Raw genomic sequence first — 17,888 nt, 5'->3', positions numbered from 1 at the left:
TTATTTTTTTGAGACGGAGTCTTGCTCTGTTGCCCAGGCTGGAGTGCAGTGGCGCAATCTTGGCTCACTGCAAGCTCCACCTCCTGGGTTCATGCCATTCTCCTGCCTCAGCCTCCCGAGTAGCTGGGACTACAGGCGCCCACCACCACACCCGGCTAATTTTTTGTATTTTTAGTAGAGATGGGGTTTCACCGTGTTAGCCAGGACGGTCTCGATCTCCTGACCTCGTGATCCGCCCGTCTCGGCCTCCCAAAGTGCTGGGATCACAGGCATGAGCCACCACACCCGGCCTTGCCTTCATTTTAAACAGATAAGGAAACTGAAAAGTGAGGTGGCCAAGATAATACAGCTGCTTAGTGACAGGGAAGGGGGAAAACCCAGTTCTGCCTGGGGGCAAACAGCTCGTAGTTGCCTCCCTGACCCAGTAACTGTAGTACATGGCAGTTACACATTCATCCCTTTGCAAATGTTTATTCAGCACATGTTAATGTGCCAGGCAGTGTGCCGAGTACATTATATACATGACCTCATTTAAACCTCACAGCAACCATGTGAAGTGTTGGTACTATTTTTATTCTTCCTGTTTTTTGTGTTTTTTTTTTAAGATGGAGTCTCACTCTGTCACCCAGGCTGGAGTGCAGTAGTGCAATATTGCCTCACTGCAACCTCTGCCACCCAGGTTCAACCTATTCTCCTGCCTCAGCCTCCCAAGTAGCTGGGATTACAGGCGCCTGCCACTGCGCCTGGCTACTTTTGTATTTTTAGTAGAGATGGGGTTTTACCATCTTGGCCAGTCTGGTCTTGAACTCCCGACCTCAAGTGATCCACCTGCCTTGGCCTCCCAAAGTGCTGGAATTACAGGCGTGAGCCACAGTGCCAACCCCCCTGCCCTTTTTTTTTTTCTTTCTTTTCCTTGAGACGGAGTCTTACTGTCGCCCAGGCTGGAGCTGGAGTGCAGTGGTGCAATCTCGGTTCACTGCAACCTCTGCCTTCCAGATTCAAATAATTCTCCTACCTCAGCCTCCTGAGTAGCTGTAATTCCAGGCACATGCCACCACACCCAGCTAATTTGTGTATTTTTAGTAGAGACGGGGTTTCACCATGTTGGTCAGGCTGGTCTCGAACTTCTGACCTCGTGATCCACCCACCTCAGCCTCCCAAAGTGCTAGGGTTACAGGTGTGAGCCACCGTGCCTGGCAAGTCTTCCCATTTATAATAGGGAAACTGAAACTTACTTGTCACTAGTGTGTTGAGTGGAAATAGCGATAATAGCTAATATTTATGACTGCTTCCTGTGTGCTAGTTGTACTGTTTCAAGTGCTTTACATATATTATTTCATATAATTCTTACCATAACCCTATAATCATTGTACGTTAGATTGTAACATAAGGTGCTTTTATCCCCATTACAGGTAAGGAAGTAGGCATTTGCCCAAGTTTACATAGCCAGTAAGTTGCAGGGCCAGGTTCACACCTAGGTAGTCTGACTCCACAGCCTGTAATGTAACTGAATCTTGTTTTTTGTCTTCCTCTCCATAGGCACCCAGATTGGCTGAAAACTTCTGTGTCTGCCATTTGGCTACTGGGGACATGCTGAGGGCCATGGTGGCTTCTGGCTCAGAGCTAGGAAAAAAGCTGAAGGCAACTATGGATGCTGGGAAACTGGTAGGTTTGGTGGTACCAATGAGTGTTGATATTCCTCAGAATCTAGATCTGCACTGTCCAATATGGTAGCCACCAACCACAGGTGGCTATTTAGATTAATTTAAATTTAATTAATGTAAAAATCAATTCCTCAGTTGCACTAGCCATATTTCAAGTATTTACCAGCCTTCACTGGTACAGAACTTTCCATCATCAAGCAAAATTCTCTTGGACAACCATGTGCTAGAGGGTGTTTTAACAAAGTGGCAGATTATAGGAATTTTATTTGTTTATTTTTTTTTGAGACAAAATCTCACTCTGTCACCCAGGCTGGAGTGCAGTGGCGCCATCTTGGCTCACTGCAACATCTGCCTCCCACGTTCACTCCATTCTCCTGCCTCAGCCTCCTGAGTAGCTGGGACTACAGGTGCCCGCCACCACACCCGACTAATATTTTTGTATTTTTAGTAGAGACGGGGTTTCACCAAGTTGGCCAGGCTGGTCTCAAACTCCTAACCTCAGGTGATCCACCTGCCCTGGCCTCCCAAAGTGCTGGGATTACAGGCGTGAGCCACCGCGCTTGGCCTTACAAGACTTTTTAGAGCGCAAGTTACTTTGTTTGTTCTGAATTTATGGCACTCATTCATAGTATTCTTGAAGTTTTTCTGTGCTGATGTATTTTGTTATATACCCAAATTTTAGAGCCAGAAATGAAACTGCTATCCTAGGCCAGAACTCAGAGATGTATTCAAGAGAGGATTTAGGAAGTCACAGAAGTGTTTTTTTAACCTGCTTTGTGGCTCTGTGTTCTGTTTCTGTACCAAAACAATTACTTCGCAGTTGTGACAAAGGTAATCCTTTCTATTTGGGGACTATAATTGCATTTTCTCTCTTTTTTTTCCTGAGACCCAGGCTGGTATGCAGTGGCGCAATCATGGCTCACTACAACCTCGACCTCCTGGGCTCAAGTGATCCTCCCACTTCGGCCTGATGAGTAGCTAGAACTACAGGCACACATCACCATGCCCTGCTACTTTTTGTTATTGTTGTAGAGACGGGGTCTCACTGTGTTGCCCACACTGGTTTTAAACTGAGCTTAACCCGGGAGCAGTCCTCCTGCCCCAGCCTCTCAAAGTGCTGGGATTACAGGTGTGAGCTGCCATGCCCAGCCACATTTTCTCTTTCTTTAGGCCAGTTGACCTGATTGGACAAATACAATCTATTATTTTCTGGCACTAATCAAAGAAGATCTCTAGATTAATTATAACTGAGTTATTCTGGAACTTGGCCTCTGAGAATCACCTTCAGATGTCATTTTGTGCTTGGTCTTCTGGTCTTTTTTTATCTTAGAATGTTAGTTGGGGAAGGAACTGGGCTTTGCTTTAATTCTCAAGTTACCTTCTGTTAGGCTTTGAGATTCTGTAGCCGTATCAAATGATACCTCTGCCTGCCCACCTGCCTGCCCATTTCTCTAGTTTTCCCTTCATGTAACTGAATCTCTGAGTCAAACCAGAAAGCTAGATATTTTGGACTTTGAGTCTTGACAGAAGACTCTGTACTAAGAAAAAATTGAGACGTGGCAATGAAATTGCTTATCTCCAACCTTCACTTAGTTGCAGAGCATGTACTTTGTCCCCAAGTTCACAGTTAGCACCAATAAATAAGACCATTAGCTGCCAAGATGGGCAGGTTTCACTACAGGCTGGAGACCTTTCTTTCTATAACAGCCCAAGAGAAAAACTAGTTTCTGCCGGGCGCAGTGGCTCACGCCTGTAATCCCAGCACTTTGGGAGGCCGAGGCGGGTGGATCACGAGGTCAGGAGATCAAGACCATCCTGGCTAACATGGTGAAACAGCATCTCTACTAAAAATACAAAAATATTAGCCGGGCGTGGTGGCAGGCGCCTGTAGTCCCAGCTACTCGGGAGGCTGAGGCAGGAGAATGGAGTGAACCCTGGAGGCGGAGGTTGCAGTGAGCCAAGATCACGCCACTGCACTCCAGCCTGGGCAACAGAGCGAGACTCCGTCTCAAAAAAAAAGAAAAGAAAAACCAGTTTCTAAAAACTGGAAGAGGTCCTCATTGGGGTTTTAGAGAGACTCAGAAGTGTGTTGGCTTTGGGCTGGATGCAGTGGCTCACTCCTGTAATCCTAACACTTTGGGAGACTGAGGCAGGCAGATCACTTGAGGTCAGGAGTTCGAGACCAGCCTGGCCAACATGATGAAACCCCGTCTCTATTAAAAATACAAAAAATTAGCTGGGCATGGTCCTGCGCACCTGTAGTCCCTGCTGCTTGGGAGGCTGAGGCACGTGAATCATCTGAACCTGGAAGGCAGAGGTTGCAGTGAGGGGAGATTGTTCCACTGTACTCCAGCCTGGGCAACAGAATGAGACTGTCTCAAAAAAAAAAAAAAAAGAGGGAAGAGTGTTGGCTTGGCTCCTTAGTTCCTTGGTTCTGACCCAATCTTGCCAATTCAGTGAACTTCTATTTTTCCTCATGTCCAGGATGGCCCAGATGTGTAACCAAGTACACACATCAGTCACGTTACTGTTAGCCTAATGACAGCTGTGAAACAGGGAAAGCTGATGCCTGTGTTTTGGCCAACCCCATTCTCTCCTGGCACTCTCTCAGGTGGTCTCTCAGCCATTTGTCCTCACATTTCTTGTGCCTTGAGGATCACTGATTGCTGATGAACTGTTATCTGACAGTTTGGACTCTGGACTCTAGTGGCAGGAGGGGCCTTCAGGACCTGAGATACAAAGCTCTCCTGGTGAGGTAACAAGTAATGGAATCTGTCTTCCCTCACCCAGATTTTTTGGGATACAGGGGAATTTCAAGAGACGAGAATGTGCATTTGGCAACCACAGAGATAAAATTGTGAAACTGGATCTTCCAAATGGAGCCATTTCACATTTGCTCTTATTTTTGCTTCCTTGGGTTCAAGAAAACTTGCTGTTTAGTAATCAGGTTATATACACAAACTTTTGGCTATGGAGTTGGGCTAATGTCAGTCACCTAGGTAATGGATTTAAACCCAAGGCTATTTTGTTCCTAACTTCCAGGTGAGTGATGAAATGGTAGTGGAACTCATTGAGAAGAATTTGGAGACTCCCTTGTGCAAAAATGGTTTTCTTCTGGATGGCTTCCCTCGGACTGTGAGGCAGGCAGAAATGGTGGGTAGCTTAGTTTTTATATTACTTCTGTATGAGAGCACACTCTTGCCCTTTGTTTTCTCTTAATTCCTTTGAAGGAGATGGGTCTGACCAAGCTCTGGTAACTTAGGTGGGCCACACATTCTTTTACAGCTCGATGACCTCATGGAGAAGCGGAAAGAGAAGCTTGATTCTGTGATTGAATTCAGCATCCCAGACTCTCTGCTGATCCGAAGAATCACAGGAAGGTATTTGTCCCTTGAGGGTCCCTTTTCATGCTTCTCAGAGCTTTGTCAAACTCTGAGAATTGCTCGTGCTTAATCCCAGCCATGAAGCTTAGTGCCATATCCATTTCAACACGGATTGATTTTATTTGGTGACATCCACTGAAGTGGTGAGATGGGATTGGGATATGGAAAGAAGAGCAAGGGATTTGAAGTCAAACAGCATCTCATTCTTGTCATTTTTTTTTTTTTAGACGGAGTCTCACTCTGTCTCCCAGGCTGGAGTGCAGTGGCGCTATCTCGGCTCACTGCAACCTCCGCCTCCTGGGTTCAAGCAATTCTCCTACCTCAACCTCCCAAGTAGCTGGGATTACAGGTGTCTGCCACCAGGGCTGGCTAATTTTTTTGTATTTTTAGTAGAGACAGAGTTTCACCATGTTGGCCTGGCTGGTTTTGAACTGACCTCAAGTGATCCGCCTGTCTCGGCCTCCCAAAGTGCTAGGATTACAAGCGTGAGCCACTGCTCCCAGCTCTTGTCGCCTTTTTTTTTTTAGTCTTTTTTTTGAGACAGACTCACTCTGTCACCCAGGCTGGAGTGCAGTGGCACAATCTTGGCTCACTGCAACCTCTGCCTCCCGAGTTCAAGTAATTCTCCTGTCTCAGCCTCCCAAGTAACTGGGACTACAGGCATGCGCCACCATGCCCGACTAATTTTTGTATTTTTAGTAGAGACAGGGCTTCACCATGTTGGCCATGCTGGTCTCAAAACTTCTGACCTTAAGAGATCCACCCGCCTTGGCCTCCCAAAGTGCTGGGATTACAGACGTGAACCACTGCACCCCCCCTCTTGTCACTTTTTAACTGTGACCCTAGGCACATATCTCAACCTGTCTGAGGCTGTTTCCTCATCTGTAGAAGGGGGTTGATAACACCTGCTTTGAGGAGCTATTGCACGTGTTAGGTAATATGAAATGCATAGTTCAAAGCCTTGCCTATATTAGGTGCTTAAGAAATGTTAATTTCTTTACATGTGTATCTCCTCCATTTTAGTGCTCCTTAAATCTGATTTCAGCTGGAGTTACCATACTTTGCTGGCTTTTTATTAATTATAAAAATCATATAACCATCTGTACAAAGTTTAGAAAATGGAGGAAGAATTTGCTTATAGTACAGCCACTTTGTGTGTGTGTGTGTGTGTGTGTGTGTTTTAACATGTTTGTTTCTCTATAATAGCATTGAACACAGAAATGCCTCTGCTTCTGGATTCGTTTGTTCTGACAGACCAACACTGCTTTAGGCTACGGTTTTCTTTGCCCTATTTCACTAATCACTGCAGTCTGCTTTGTGCCTTCCATGAGTATGTCAGAAGCTTTCAACTGCAAATGGACCCTCCATTCCCCTCTTTATCATGGGCTGTAGCTTTTTTATGTCTTTGTCATTTTAATGGTGTCTCAGGAAAGTGGTCAGCCCACCATCTTAAACCAGGCATCCATGACCATTACTTTTAATTGCTGTGTGATATTTCACAGTAGGCAAAACATTGTTAATTTCCTTATTGTTGTATATTTGTGTTTCTTCCAGTTAGCCACTGTTAAAATGATACTATGGCCATCATAATGCATGTAAATTTTTGGATTAGGGAAAAAATGTTTTCTTATTTCAGACGTTATTACTTTGATTTCCTAATGAGGTTGAATGTCTTTTCCATGTGTTTGTGGTCCACAACTTCAAGGACAGAGACAAACATGTGAATAGACAGTACAAGGTTAGCACTATTATCCTGGAAAGCAATATGAAATACAGTGGTCTCTACTTTGTATTCATTTTCTTTTCAAATGTCCAGGTTACATGTCTCTGGCTATTCCATAGGCTCCTTTAATGCAGGAACTTCTGTTTCTTTGTATCCCTACTGGGCACACAGTAGACAAAGTTGATGTAAGTCAAGAAGCAGTAGGGTTAACAGTAAAGACATCACTAGGCCTGGGGTCTCTGAGGCACCAAGCACATATTAGCAGAACCAGGTGACACTGGGGACCTTTGATTCTATGGGCCCAGCTTCCTGTGTACCTGCTTCCTGCATAGCACAGTACTAGACCCTGGGAGCAGAGGACCACAAGAGGCTCTAGGATAACCATATAGTGATGCCCATCTCTGACCTCAGAGAGTCGTGTATGAAACTTTGGCTGTTCAGTGTAGTAGGAAGTTCAAGAAGAAAGCCTGGGGACAGGGAGGAAAGGCTGCCTGGGATAGAGATAACATCAAACTCTTCCTGGATGAAGAGTATTTCAGTGAGACTTTCCCAGAAGGGAGTAGAAGGCAGAATGAGTATGGGTTAGGCTTTCGCTGAGGCTAGTAGCAGATTTGTCTGCCCAGTGGCCTTGGGGGCAGGATGGTAGAAGGAATGCTGTTGAGAAGAGCTTTACTGGGGAGATCTGCCAAACCAAAGAGGGTAGACTTGATGGAGTTCAGGACTCATGAGATATTCTCGAGCCACTGGGTGTTGTGGCAAAAACAGTATTCTAAGAACATTAGCTTGGTCCTGGTGTACAAGGTAAATTAGGGCAAGGATAAACAGATAGGGATACCATCTAGGAGCCTGTTTATGATCCACATGATGTGATGGAGGTTTCTAACTGAGGTTGGGTGGGAGAGAACAGAGAAATTCTGAAGAACAAACGGCAGGGTTGCTGTAAAGGGTAAAAGAGAGAAGACTCAGTCCCTCCATTTGGAAGTAGGTAGTTACTGTAACTTCCTCCCTCATGGAGAGAAGGACCTCCTTCCTCACAGAGCATGTCACTGCTGAAGGTGTTTTTCCAAGTTTACCCAGCAGATGAGTGGCAGGGTTAGCCCTGGAAGCCTGCTTTCTGCCTCCCAGTCAAACATGTTGATGGTTAGAAGAAAATGAGGCAGGAATTAGTCAGTTTAATACAGATCTTGTTTTTGTTTTTTGATTTTTGTTTTTGTTGTTGTTGTTGTTTGTTTGTTTTGAGACAGAGTCTCACTTTGTTGCCCAGGTTGGACACAGATGTTAGCTGTTTGGAGATGCAGGGGAATGAACCCCAGACCTCACACAGGATCTTTTTCAAGTCTGAGATGATACAGACCCCATTGTAACAATTTTCTGAATTAGTTCTGACCTCACTTCTAGTAATTTTGAGTCATTGTTCTGTTTCTTGAATATGAATAGTTGGTGGTTGTTTTTTTGTTTTTGTTTTTGTTTTTTGTTTTTAAACTTATTCTATATTGTCTCTCTCATATCCTAATTATCCTACCAGTTGGCTCTCTGGTATTATCTTAATACCTGGTACCATCCCAATTTTGTGGATGAGAAAACAGGTGTTTAAAGTGTCACACTGAATGTTGGGCACAGTGGTTCATGCCCGTGATCACAGCATTTGGGGGGGGCCTAAACAGGAGGATTACTTGAGGCCAGGAATTTGAGACCAGCTTGAGCAACATAGCAAGACCTCGTCTCTACTATAAAGCAAAAAAAAGTTAGCCAAGTGTGGTGGTATGCACCTGTGTTGGTGGTCCCAACTACTTGGGAGGCTGAGGTGGGAGGACTGCTTGAGCTAGGAAGGTCGAGGCTGCACTGAGCCGTGATTAGGCCATTGGACTCCAGCCTGGGTGACAGAGCAAAACTCTATCTCAAAAAAAATAAAAATAAAGTATTATACTCACAGTAGCAGTGATTGTAGATTCCCAGCCCTGATGGTACCGCCGAGCCAGACTCAGTGGCCCATGGAGCTATTTTGGTTGGTACTTGAGACCAATCCCATTTTGAGAACTTGGAGAGTGGGGTTTCTTTCATTTACCAAAAGTGGTATTTGTGAATGGCAAAAGAGCACTGTATGGGAGTCATATTTGTTGCAGCCTGGCTGCTATGTGCCCTGTGCTCTCTAGAAGGTAAAAAAATATCCTGGTCCACATCTCATGCCCCTAGCCCTTCCCAAAGTTGCTGCTGCTGAGCCTAGCAGCCTGCTCTCTCCTCTCCGTGGGTCTCCCAGTGGATGCCATTTCTGAATGAATGCGTCAGAGGAATCCTTCCAGGCACTCAAATACTGGAAAGTGCAACCTCACAGTACATGACTGCAGTCACAGGCACCTTTTCTCCATTGTCCAGTTGGCCTTCCATATCCATGGATTCAAGCATTTGTGAATTAAAAATATTCAGAACCAGACTGGGTGCGGTGGCTCACACCTGTAATCCCAGCACTTTGGGAGGCCAAGGCGGGTGGATCACGAGGTCAGGAGATCGAGACCATCCTGGCTAACACGGTGAAACCCTGTCGCTACTAAAAATACAAAAAGTTAGGTGGGCGTGGTGGCAGGTGCCTTTAGTCCCAGCTACTCAGGAGGCTGAGGCAGGAGAATGGAATGAACCTGGGAGGTGGAGCTTGCAGTGAGCTGAGATGGCACCACTGCACTCCAGCCTGGGCGACAGAGTGAGATTCCGTCTCAAAAAAAAAAAAATTCAGAACATAACCACCAATAAATATAACGTGGGAAAGCTGAAGAAAATAAAAAATAATACAAGTTTTAAAATGCAGTATAGCAATTATTTACATGGAATTTACATTGTATTAGGTATAAATAATCTAGAGATGATTTAAAGTATGCAGGACAACCAGCGTGGGCAACATGATGAGACCTCATCTCTACAAAAAATAAAAAAATTAGACTGGGCGTGGTGGCTCACACCTGTAATCCTAACACTTTCGTAGGCTGAGGTGGGTAGATCACGAGGTCAGGAGTTCGAGACCAGCCTGGCTAACATGGTGAAACCCTGTCTCTACTAAATATACAAAAAATTAACCAGGCTTGGTGGTGGGCGCCTGTAGTCCCAGCTACTTGGGAGGCTGAGGCAGGAGAATGGCGTGAACCCGGGAGGCGAAACTTGCAGTGAGCAGAGACCGCACCACTGTACTCCAGCCTGGGTGACAGAGCGAGAGTCTGTCTCAAAAATAAAATAGAAATAAAATAAATAAAGTACACAGGAGGATATGCATAGGTTATATGGAAATGCTGTACCATTTTATATCAGGGACTTGAGCATCTGTGGATTTTGGTATCCACAGAGGGGGCTCCTGGAACAATCCCCCCGTGGATACCAAGGGATGACTGTATAGCTTATTTTCTCTACTGTCACCTCCCTCCTGCCCATAATCCAGTGCCACTTTATGCCATAAATGGACCATCTTGTCCCCCAAAATATGCTGTGGTTAACATAAAAGAAAGTAGCACATTTTACAGAGGTGCTACTTCAATAACCTAAATAGAATTGAATAGATTTTTTATTTATTTATTTATTTTATTTTTTTGAAACAAAGTCTTGCTCTGTCACTCAGGCTGGAGTGCAATGGTGTGATCTCGGTTCACTGCCACCTCCACCCCCAGGTTCAAGCGATCCTCCTGCCTCCGCGTCCCAAGTAGCTGGGATTACAGGTGCCTGCCACCCTGCTAAATTTTTCATATTTTTAGTAGAAACGGAGTTTCACCATGTTGGTCAGACTGGTCTCAAACTCCTGACCTCAGGTGATCTGCCCCCCTTGGCCTCCCAAAGTGTTGGCATCACAGGCATAAGCTGCTGGGCCCAGCCCAAATATTGCTATGCCTGCCAAATGGTGAAAAATATTAGGGAGCTCTAGTCTAATAGACCTTCATGAGAAGAGCAACCATTAGTTAAATAAGCAAACAAACACTTGGTTGGCAGAGAATTGAGAAACCACAGAACTGAAGCAAGGCCTGGCTGCTGAGCAGAGCTTGACCTGCCTCCTTTCCTTAGGTTGCTAGGCTCCTGTGGTGTGGCCATTCCCAGTCAGGAACATGGGCTTGTTGCCTGTGAGGACTCAGCAGAGATGCAGCTACCTGCTATACATTCAGTGCCAAATAAATGCCTTTTATTGAACTCTATATTCCATAACTTGTTTAATAAGTCATTTTTCCTGATGACTTGAATATTGCTAACCCTGGGTTAGGGTTAGCAGCCAGGCACATAGCAGCCAGGCTGCAATAAATACGACTCCCACACACTGCTCTTTTGCCATTCACAAATACCACTTTTGGTAAATGAAAGAAACCCCACTCTCCAAGTTCTCAAAATGGGATTGGTCTCAAGTACCAACCAAAATTCAAGTCATCAGGGTTAGCCTATCTTTTATCTGTGTGATCGAAAAGATGTGTTGCATTATCTGGCAGTGTTTGCATCCATGGGAATTATTTTTCCTGTTAGTACCTTCCTGGTTTTGTAACCAAACTAGGTTAGGAAATAGAGTTCATTTATTTGTCCTCTGTCCCCCATAGCACTTTGTACAAATCTGTTAAAGGATTATCACGTTTGTTATTTATTTCCACATTTGTCTCTCCCACTAAGCACTACTTGTGAACAGGGATCATTACTCATTGCTTTGTAGCCTCTGAATTCAGCTTAAGGCTTGAATGGGATACTTATTAATGTTTGTCGAGTAAATGGGTGAATAGAATAGATGGCTGTGTGAGACCAGCACCAGAGTTCCTTCTCTCAAGTCCTGAATTAGGTAGTTATGCCAGCCCGTTTGCTCTTCAACCAGATACTCATGATAATGTTTGGTCAAAATAGAAAATATACTCTGCCACTGGCATAAGCTCTCCTGAAAGCCCAGTTATTTAGCTGGATTTTCTGTTGGGTGCTGGGTCCTTGCATCCAGGGTCCCTGTCTCTGCTTGTCATTCCGGAGCCCCCTAGAGTGGAGTGCAGGCGCGTACTATCAGTTAACCTAACTCATATTCATTTGCTGTCTTTCAGGCTGATTCACCCCAAGAGTGGCCGTTCCTACCATGAGGAGTTCAACCCTCCAAAAGAGCCCATGAAAGATGACGTATGTAAACTCAGACAAAAAATTTCCTTTTCTTTCCTTCTCCTTTCTTCACTGTTTTCTTTTTCCTTTATTCGTTCCATCTTCCTTTTATTTCTACCATTATTGCTAACTTAGTCATGAAAAATAACACTATCAAGTAAATCATGGCCTGTGTCAGATCTGTTCAGTGTCTCCTTAGGTGGTTTATTGCTTGGCCTCAAGGTTGCTACCAGTGGTGCCAGCTTTTTGCAGTGCCCAGATTGTACCTGTCTTCTGTCAAGAGCAGCCCCTTTCTGGCATCATGGCCACCTAAGTGATCAGCTAATCAGGAGAAGGTTTCTTAAAAGCCTAGAATTGGAGAGTGGGAAGAGTGTGGCACTGAAGAGAAGTTTGATGACCAGTTCTCCAGAAAAATATTCTCTTTTTATAGTTACTGCGGCTGTACTGTGTCCTGGGGTTTCATACATGGTCACTGCACCATTTGCCATAAAGAGTCTATATGGTCTGTTTTAAAGCATGCAGACAACAGTAAGAATTTCCTGGGTTTACCTTCGTCCTATGAAACAAGTTCATTAGGTCATCCAGGTTCTATAAATACAGGTTCCAGAGCCGTTATGGCAACATAGTCACATTTTGCAAAGCTGCTAATTCTGCCATTCAAAGTTCTTTCTCATTTTACTTGCCACTTTTAAAATGTTGATGGGTGACACTCTAGTACATATGCTAAATATTTAAGCAACTAAGATTACAACTGCTAATGTATCTTTGATTTTGATGTATTCTCCTGGTCTTAGGGGCCTTTGACTTCCTTACTTTTGACCCTAGAAGTGTTTATCTTGGAAGCTGGATCACCTGAGCACAAAGATGAGAAAGTCATTGCCTATCTTCCCCTCATGAGCCCCATTCCTCAGAGTTGGTGTTTCTGACAAACTCTCTGACTTCTGTTCACCAGCTGCTCTGCTCCTGGGAGTAGCAGGTTCTTCATTGGAGAGGGTCTGGATTGCCTGTCTTTGCTTCTGATGGGCTTTGGGAACAGACAGCATCCTGGGCAGAATGGTCCCATCTCAAATCTGCATCTGGCATGGAATAAGAAAACCTTGCTAACAGTCCCAGCCTTTCATTGCCGTCTTCCTATTCTCAGATCACTGGGGAACCCTTGATTCGTCGATCAGATGATAATGAGAAGGCCTTGAAAATCCGCCTGCAAGCTTACCACACTCAAACCACCCCGCTCATAGAGTACTACAGGAAACGGGGGATCCACTCTGCTATCGATGCATCCCAGACCCCTGATGTCGTGTTCGCAAGCATCCTAGCAGCCTTCTCCAAAGCCACATGTAAAGACTTGGTTATGTTTATCTAATGTTGGGTCCAAGAAGGAATTTCTTCCTATCTCTGTGAGGGAATGGGTGGGAATGATAGGACAGGCAAAGAGAAGCTTCCTCAGGCTAGCAAAAATATCATTTGATGTATTGATTAAAAAAGCACTTGCTTGATTTATCTTTGGCGTGTGTGCTACTCTCATCTCATCTGTGTGTATGTGTATTGTGTGTGTGTGTGTACATATGTGTTTACTCTCCTACTTTCTAAGTTTTAGGCTAGGTTGCTTTACCAGCTGTTTACTTCTTTTTTGTTGTTGTTTTGAGACAGGGTTTCACTCTGCCACCCAGGCTGGAGTGCAGTGGCGTGATCTTGGTTCACAGCAACCTCTGCCTCCTGGGGCTCAAGCAATTCTCCCGCCTCAGCCTCCTGAGCAGCTGGGACTACAGGTGCACGCCATAACACCTGGCTAATTTTTGTACTTTTTGCAGAGACAGGGTTTTGCCAAGTTGCCAAGGCTGGTCTTGAACTCCTGGGCTTAAGCAATCCACCCACCTTGGCCTCCCAAAGTGCCAGGATCACAGATGTGAGCCATCACATCCGGCCCAGCTGTTTACTTTAACCATACTTTTGATTTTATTTTTTGACCAAAATAAACTAACCCAGGTAATCTTCCAGGGGCCACAATTCCAAAACCTCGTAGTATTTCTTCCATTTCCAGCAGCTGATTAGAAGTCCAGGATCATGTGAAGTCAGGCAGGGTCTCAGTTCCTGATGGTACATTATGGACAGAGAATTCCATTTGTTTTCTAACCCATAATGAAAACCCACATGAGTCAACATGTGAACAGGGATCATTAATTTTTTTCCCCTTAGGTGGAAGGAAAAAGGCGCTTACGTTGCAGGTTATAGAAATTACTGGGAGACGTCATAAAAAGAGCCAGGCCAAATTAGAATGTTTTTGTGATCTGCATCATGATGCTGAAAAGTAGCGATTATTTGGGAATTGGGTTTGAAAACTGAATTGTTGCCAGAGAATTAAACCAGGTGAAAGGTCCTTTTGAATTCAGATTGTCTTCTGAACATGGAGGCTGAGCATCTGAGAGCAGTCAAATCTACTTCCCCAAAGAGAGACCAGGGTAGGTTTATTTGCTTTTATTTTTAATGTTTGCCTCTGTTTCCAAGTGTCGACAAAACAGTGTGTGATCTATTCTTGGATTTATTTTGATCAGTATTTACTCAAACCCAGTCTCTCTCCAGGACATAAAACTGAAATCAGATATGTTCTTTTTAAGCCCAAACCCTCTGCCTTCTAGATCCAACCCTTCACCCCTAATTTTATGATGGCTATAGCCATGGACTTCCCCAAGAAAAGATCACCCGGAAATAAGACCACCTGTGACAGTAACCAGCTTTTATTCATAACCTTAGCTTCCCAACTATTGAGCATTTTCTAAGTTCCCTGCTATGTCTTTTGGTCTCTGGTTTGATTTGTGGCAAACAGATGAAGTAACAGACTACTATGAAGGACCACAAAAACAGCAGCCTCTGGAAAAACCATTAGAAAGTCAGTGGCAGATCCAGTAAATAATGTCGCCTGCCTCAGCATAATCTGCTGCTGACTCGATTTAGTGGGCTCTAAAGTGCCCAGCCTCCTTCTGACCTGAGCTCTCCTGCCATCTGTGAGACTACCAGAGGTCTTATCTGCCGTCCACATGGCAACTGGGCATGAGTACGTGGCCACCTTGCTTCCCTCTTTGCCTGGTCCAAGTGAATGTCTGCTGCCTCTGTCCTGCCTTGTCTTCCTGGCTCTAAACTAACTCCACCCACTCTTAATGGAAACTCAGTCTGGCTTTGTGTGTTTCTGGGAAGCACATGACTTCTGGGAATGGGCAAGGAAGAGGAGTGAAACAAAAACTGTCAGCGATGTGTTCCTGGCCTGGGATCCTTCTCTGGGTGACAGTGGCATCATGAATCTTGGAATCAGCTCCCCTTGAACTAGGGACAATTGTAAGCACTTGGCCTCAAAGTTGAGGTCCCTGAATGTTTGCTAATTGAATATGCATGATCCTTGCCCAAATATTTGTCATCCATCCACATAGATTCATGTGTGCATACAACATGTGCAAGTAATATTTGGGCTGCCCATGAGAACTAGAAGATTCATAGGGAATGCATATACCCTTCTCAGAATGGTTAGAATTCTGTTTTTGCTTTGTTTAATTCCAGAGTCTTAGCCTCAGCAGGTTCTGCTTTTACCTGTCAGAGAAATGTCCAGTGTTTAATGCATTTGGTTGCTGGGGCTTACATGCCAGCCTCCTTTGATATGTACTTGGTTTTTAAAAACCCATTTTGTTCTCTCTTGTTTCCTCTCTATTTCAGCCTAGTATCAGAAGGCCAGGCGAGACTACACCACTGCTCATCACCCTGCGGCGTGATCCCTGCTCTTAGGTGCTGGGCAGAAGGGAAGGGTGGTCAGGGCGAGGATGGTGAGGGAGGGCTGGTGAGGGGCTCAAGGGAATAGTTGGAACAACAGCAGTGTTATTGTAGTGTGGCAGTTTCTTTTATACATAGGTGGGAGTTTTTAAAGTGTAAGGGAAAAATTAATTTTTTAAAAAATACCATGCTTGGAGGGTGGGGGTAGAGATAGAGAGATACAGTATTATTTCTAAGGAATCGGGTTTTCATTTACTCTGGACTGGTGAAAATATTTTTTAAAGCCAGTGCACTAAGACCTCAGCTTTTATCTCAGAACCCCATGGGTTCCAGACCAAGAGTACAGGAAATCAAATTGTTGTCCTGTGTGTCTATAGCTTGCAACAGGGAGGCTTTGATTACTGACCCTGGTTCCACACACTGTAAGATCAAAAAACCGTCTCCACATTTGAAAGAGATGTAAGGTGTATTCATAGGGATGGTGGCTCAACAAATCAAGCATACTGGAATCAAGGGGAGGGGGAAGGGAATGGAAAGGGAGGCTGATTCCCTTCCCCTGACTTACCACTGATTTACTAGGCTACCTACTCTCATGAGTAACCTCTCACAGCTACACAGCACATGCCACAATCCTATGCTCTTGCCTTCTTTTATCTGCAGTGTGTGAAGGGACTCTTTTAAATAAATGAGCAAGTGTCCTAAGCTATGTCATCCAAAGATTGTCCTTTCCATTATCAAATCCTGTGACTGGGATCACTCAACAGCACTGTGATGTATTATTTTCAATGAGGTGCCTTTCTTAACTGATCAAATGCTGCCTTGTTTGGCCCCTAAATCAATAAAATGTTAAAATTTGTATCCCCTGTTGTGGCATTTTTTAAGATAATCTAAGCTAGAAAAATGATACTGAATTCTGGACCTGGCTTGGAAGGAAAAGAAGCCCTTTCTTATGGTCACTGACAGCTGTGTGGTAGGGAGGTCCAAGTATGTGCACATAAGATAAGCTTGCAACCTCTGGACCTTCAGCTCCTATGCAGGCTTTTCTTGAGCCCAGACACAAGGCAGCTTGGTCTAGTGGAGCTAGCACTGTGCTTGGAGTTTAGGGGACCTAGGACAAATCCCAGCCAGTTAGTTATTCATTCTGCTCCTGTTTCCTCAGCTGAAAAAGGAAGTTGGTTATGCCACCTTCTTGGCCTTAATGGCATTAAATGAAATTTATAGGAAGAAGGTTTTTGCTCAGTACCTGGCACGCAACAGACAATGGATAAATGTTAGTTGGATCCAGATATACACAGAAAAATACCTGCTTCCTGCCAGACTGGATAATTGTTGAACGGGCACTTGTCCATAGTCTAGAAAGCCAGTGCTTCTAATCCCTAAGCCAGATCTTTGACTACCTTTTCAGTTGCTTCTTTAGCACTCTTTGTTGCTTCTCTGTGTGTCCTAGTTTAAATTCATTTCCTCTCCAGCAAAAGTGAGCTTAAATCATTTGTCCAAACTAAAGCTCTTATGCTTTTGGAAGGGCTGCCTTTGCAAGTGAGTTTTCTGAGAAATGACTGTTGTTCCCAAAACAAGAGGGAGCTGGCTGGAAGCACCACTATTCTTCTTTAGGCATCTTGTTACAGAGAGAGGCAGGATCTTCACTGACATATTAAATCCTGTTCCCTGAACCAGCCCCTCCTTCTTCTGCTCCACTTCCTCACCTCTGCAGAGTCATTTTCAGGTGTCAACCTTACTGATTTGCACTGATCTGTTTGTTCCCTGAGCTTTTTAAATGCCCTATGAAAATTTTCTTTCCTCCGTCGGTCATCATGCATCCAATAGCGGGGAAATGTTTGTCAAACCAGCCTGCGAAGCAGCATGGTGTAGTGAGAAGAATAAACAGAGAAGACTGGGTGAGCTACTGTTTGTTTGCTTCTTTGGGCCTGGGTTTCCTCTTCCAATCTGCAAACCAAGAATGCAGACTAGTCCTACCACTCCCAGAAGACTGACGTTATGCCAGGTACTATGCAAAGGCTTCATGTAACCCTCGACTTCAGGTAACCCTCACACAGCACCCTGTGGAGTCAGAACTGTCCTTCACTTTTATAGGTGAGGAAACCAGACTCAGAGAGGTGAAGTGGCATTCCTGAGGTCATGCATAAGAGGCAGTCAGGACTGAAACACAGTCTCTAACACTTATCTGTCCCCTTGACCTTGTTGCTGAAGTGATTTAATTACTTGCATAGCTCTGCAGACAGGAAGGGCTGCTCTGAATAAGAGCTCTTTTCCATGGAC

General features: G+C 44.6%; 1 protein-coding gene across 6 annotated transcripts in view; it reads left to right on the top strand.

The window, feature by feature from the left end:
• Positions 1-17,510, top strand: part of AK2 (adenylate kinase 2) — a 28,838-nt gene extending 11,328 nt beyond the window's left edge. For 2 of the 6 annotated variants that reach the window (XM_021939138.2, XM_021939150.2), the window contains 6 exons: positions 1,540-1,665; positions 4,707-4,817; positions 4,950-5,044; positions 11,804-11,876; positions 12,997-13,192; positions 14,246-15,551. In XM_021939138.2, the coding sequence (XP_021794830.1) occupies positions 1,540-1,665; positions 4,707-4,817; positions 4,950-5,044; positions 11,804-11,876; positions 12,997-13,192; positions 14,246-14,340 (696 nt within the window). In that variant the 3' untranslated portion in view covers positions 14,341-15,551. The other 4 variants (XM_021939145.2, XM_017959452.2, XM_003891535.4 and 1 more) reach the window with 4 other exon arrangements.
• The last annotated feature ends 378 nt before the right edge of the window (positions 17,511-17,888 follow it).

This window comes from Papio anubis, chromosome 1 (genome assembly GCF_008728515.1).
Source record: "Papio anubis isolate 15944 chromosome 1, Panubis1.0, whole genome shotgun sequence".
Lineage (NCBI taxonomy): Eukaryota > Metazoa > Chordata > Mammalia > Primates > Cercopithecidae > Papio > Papio anubis.
This window is presented reverse-complemented; position numbering and strand designations above follow the sequence as displayed.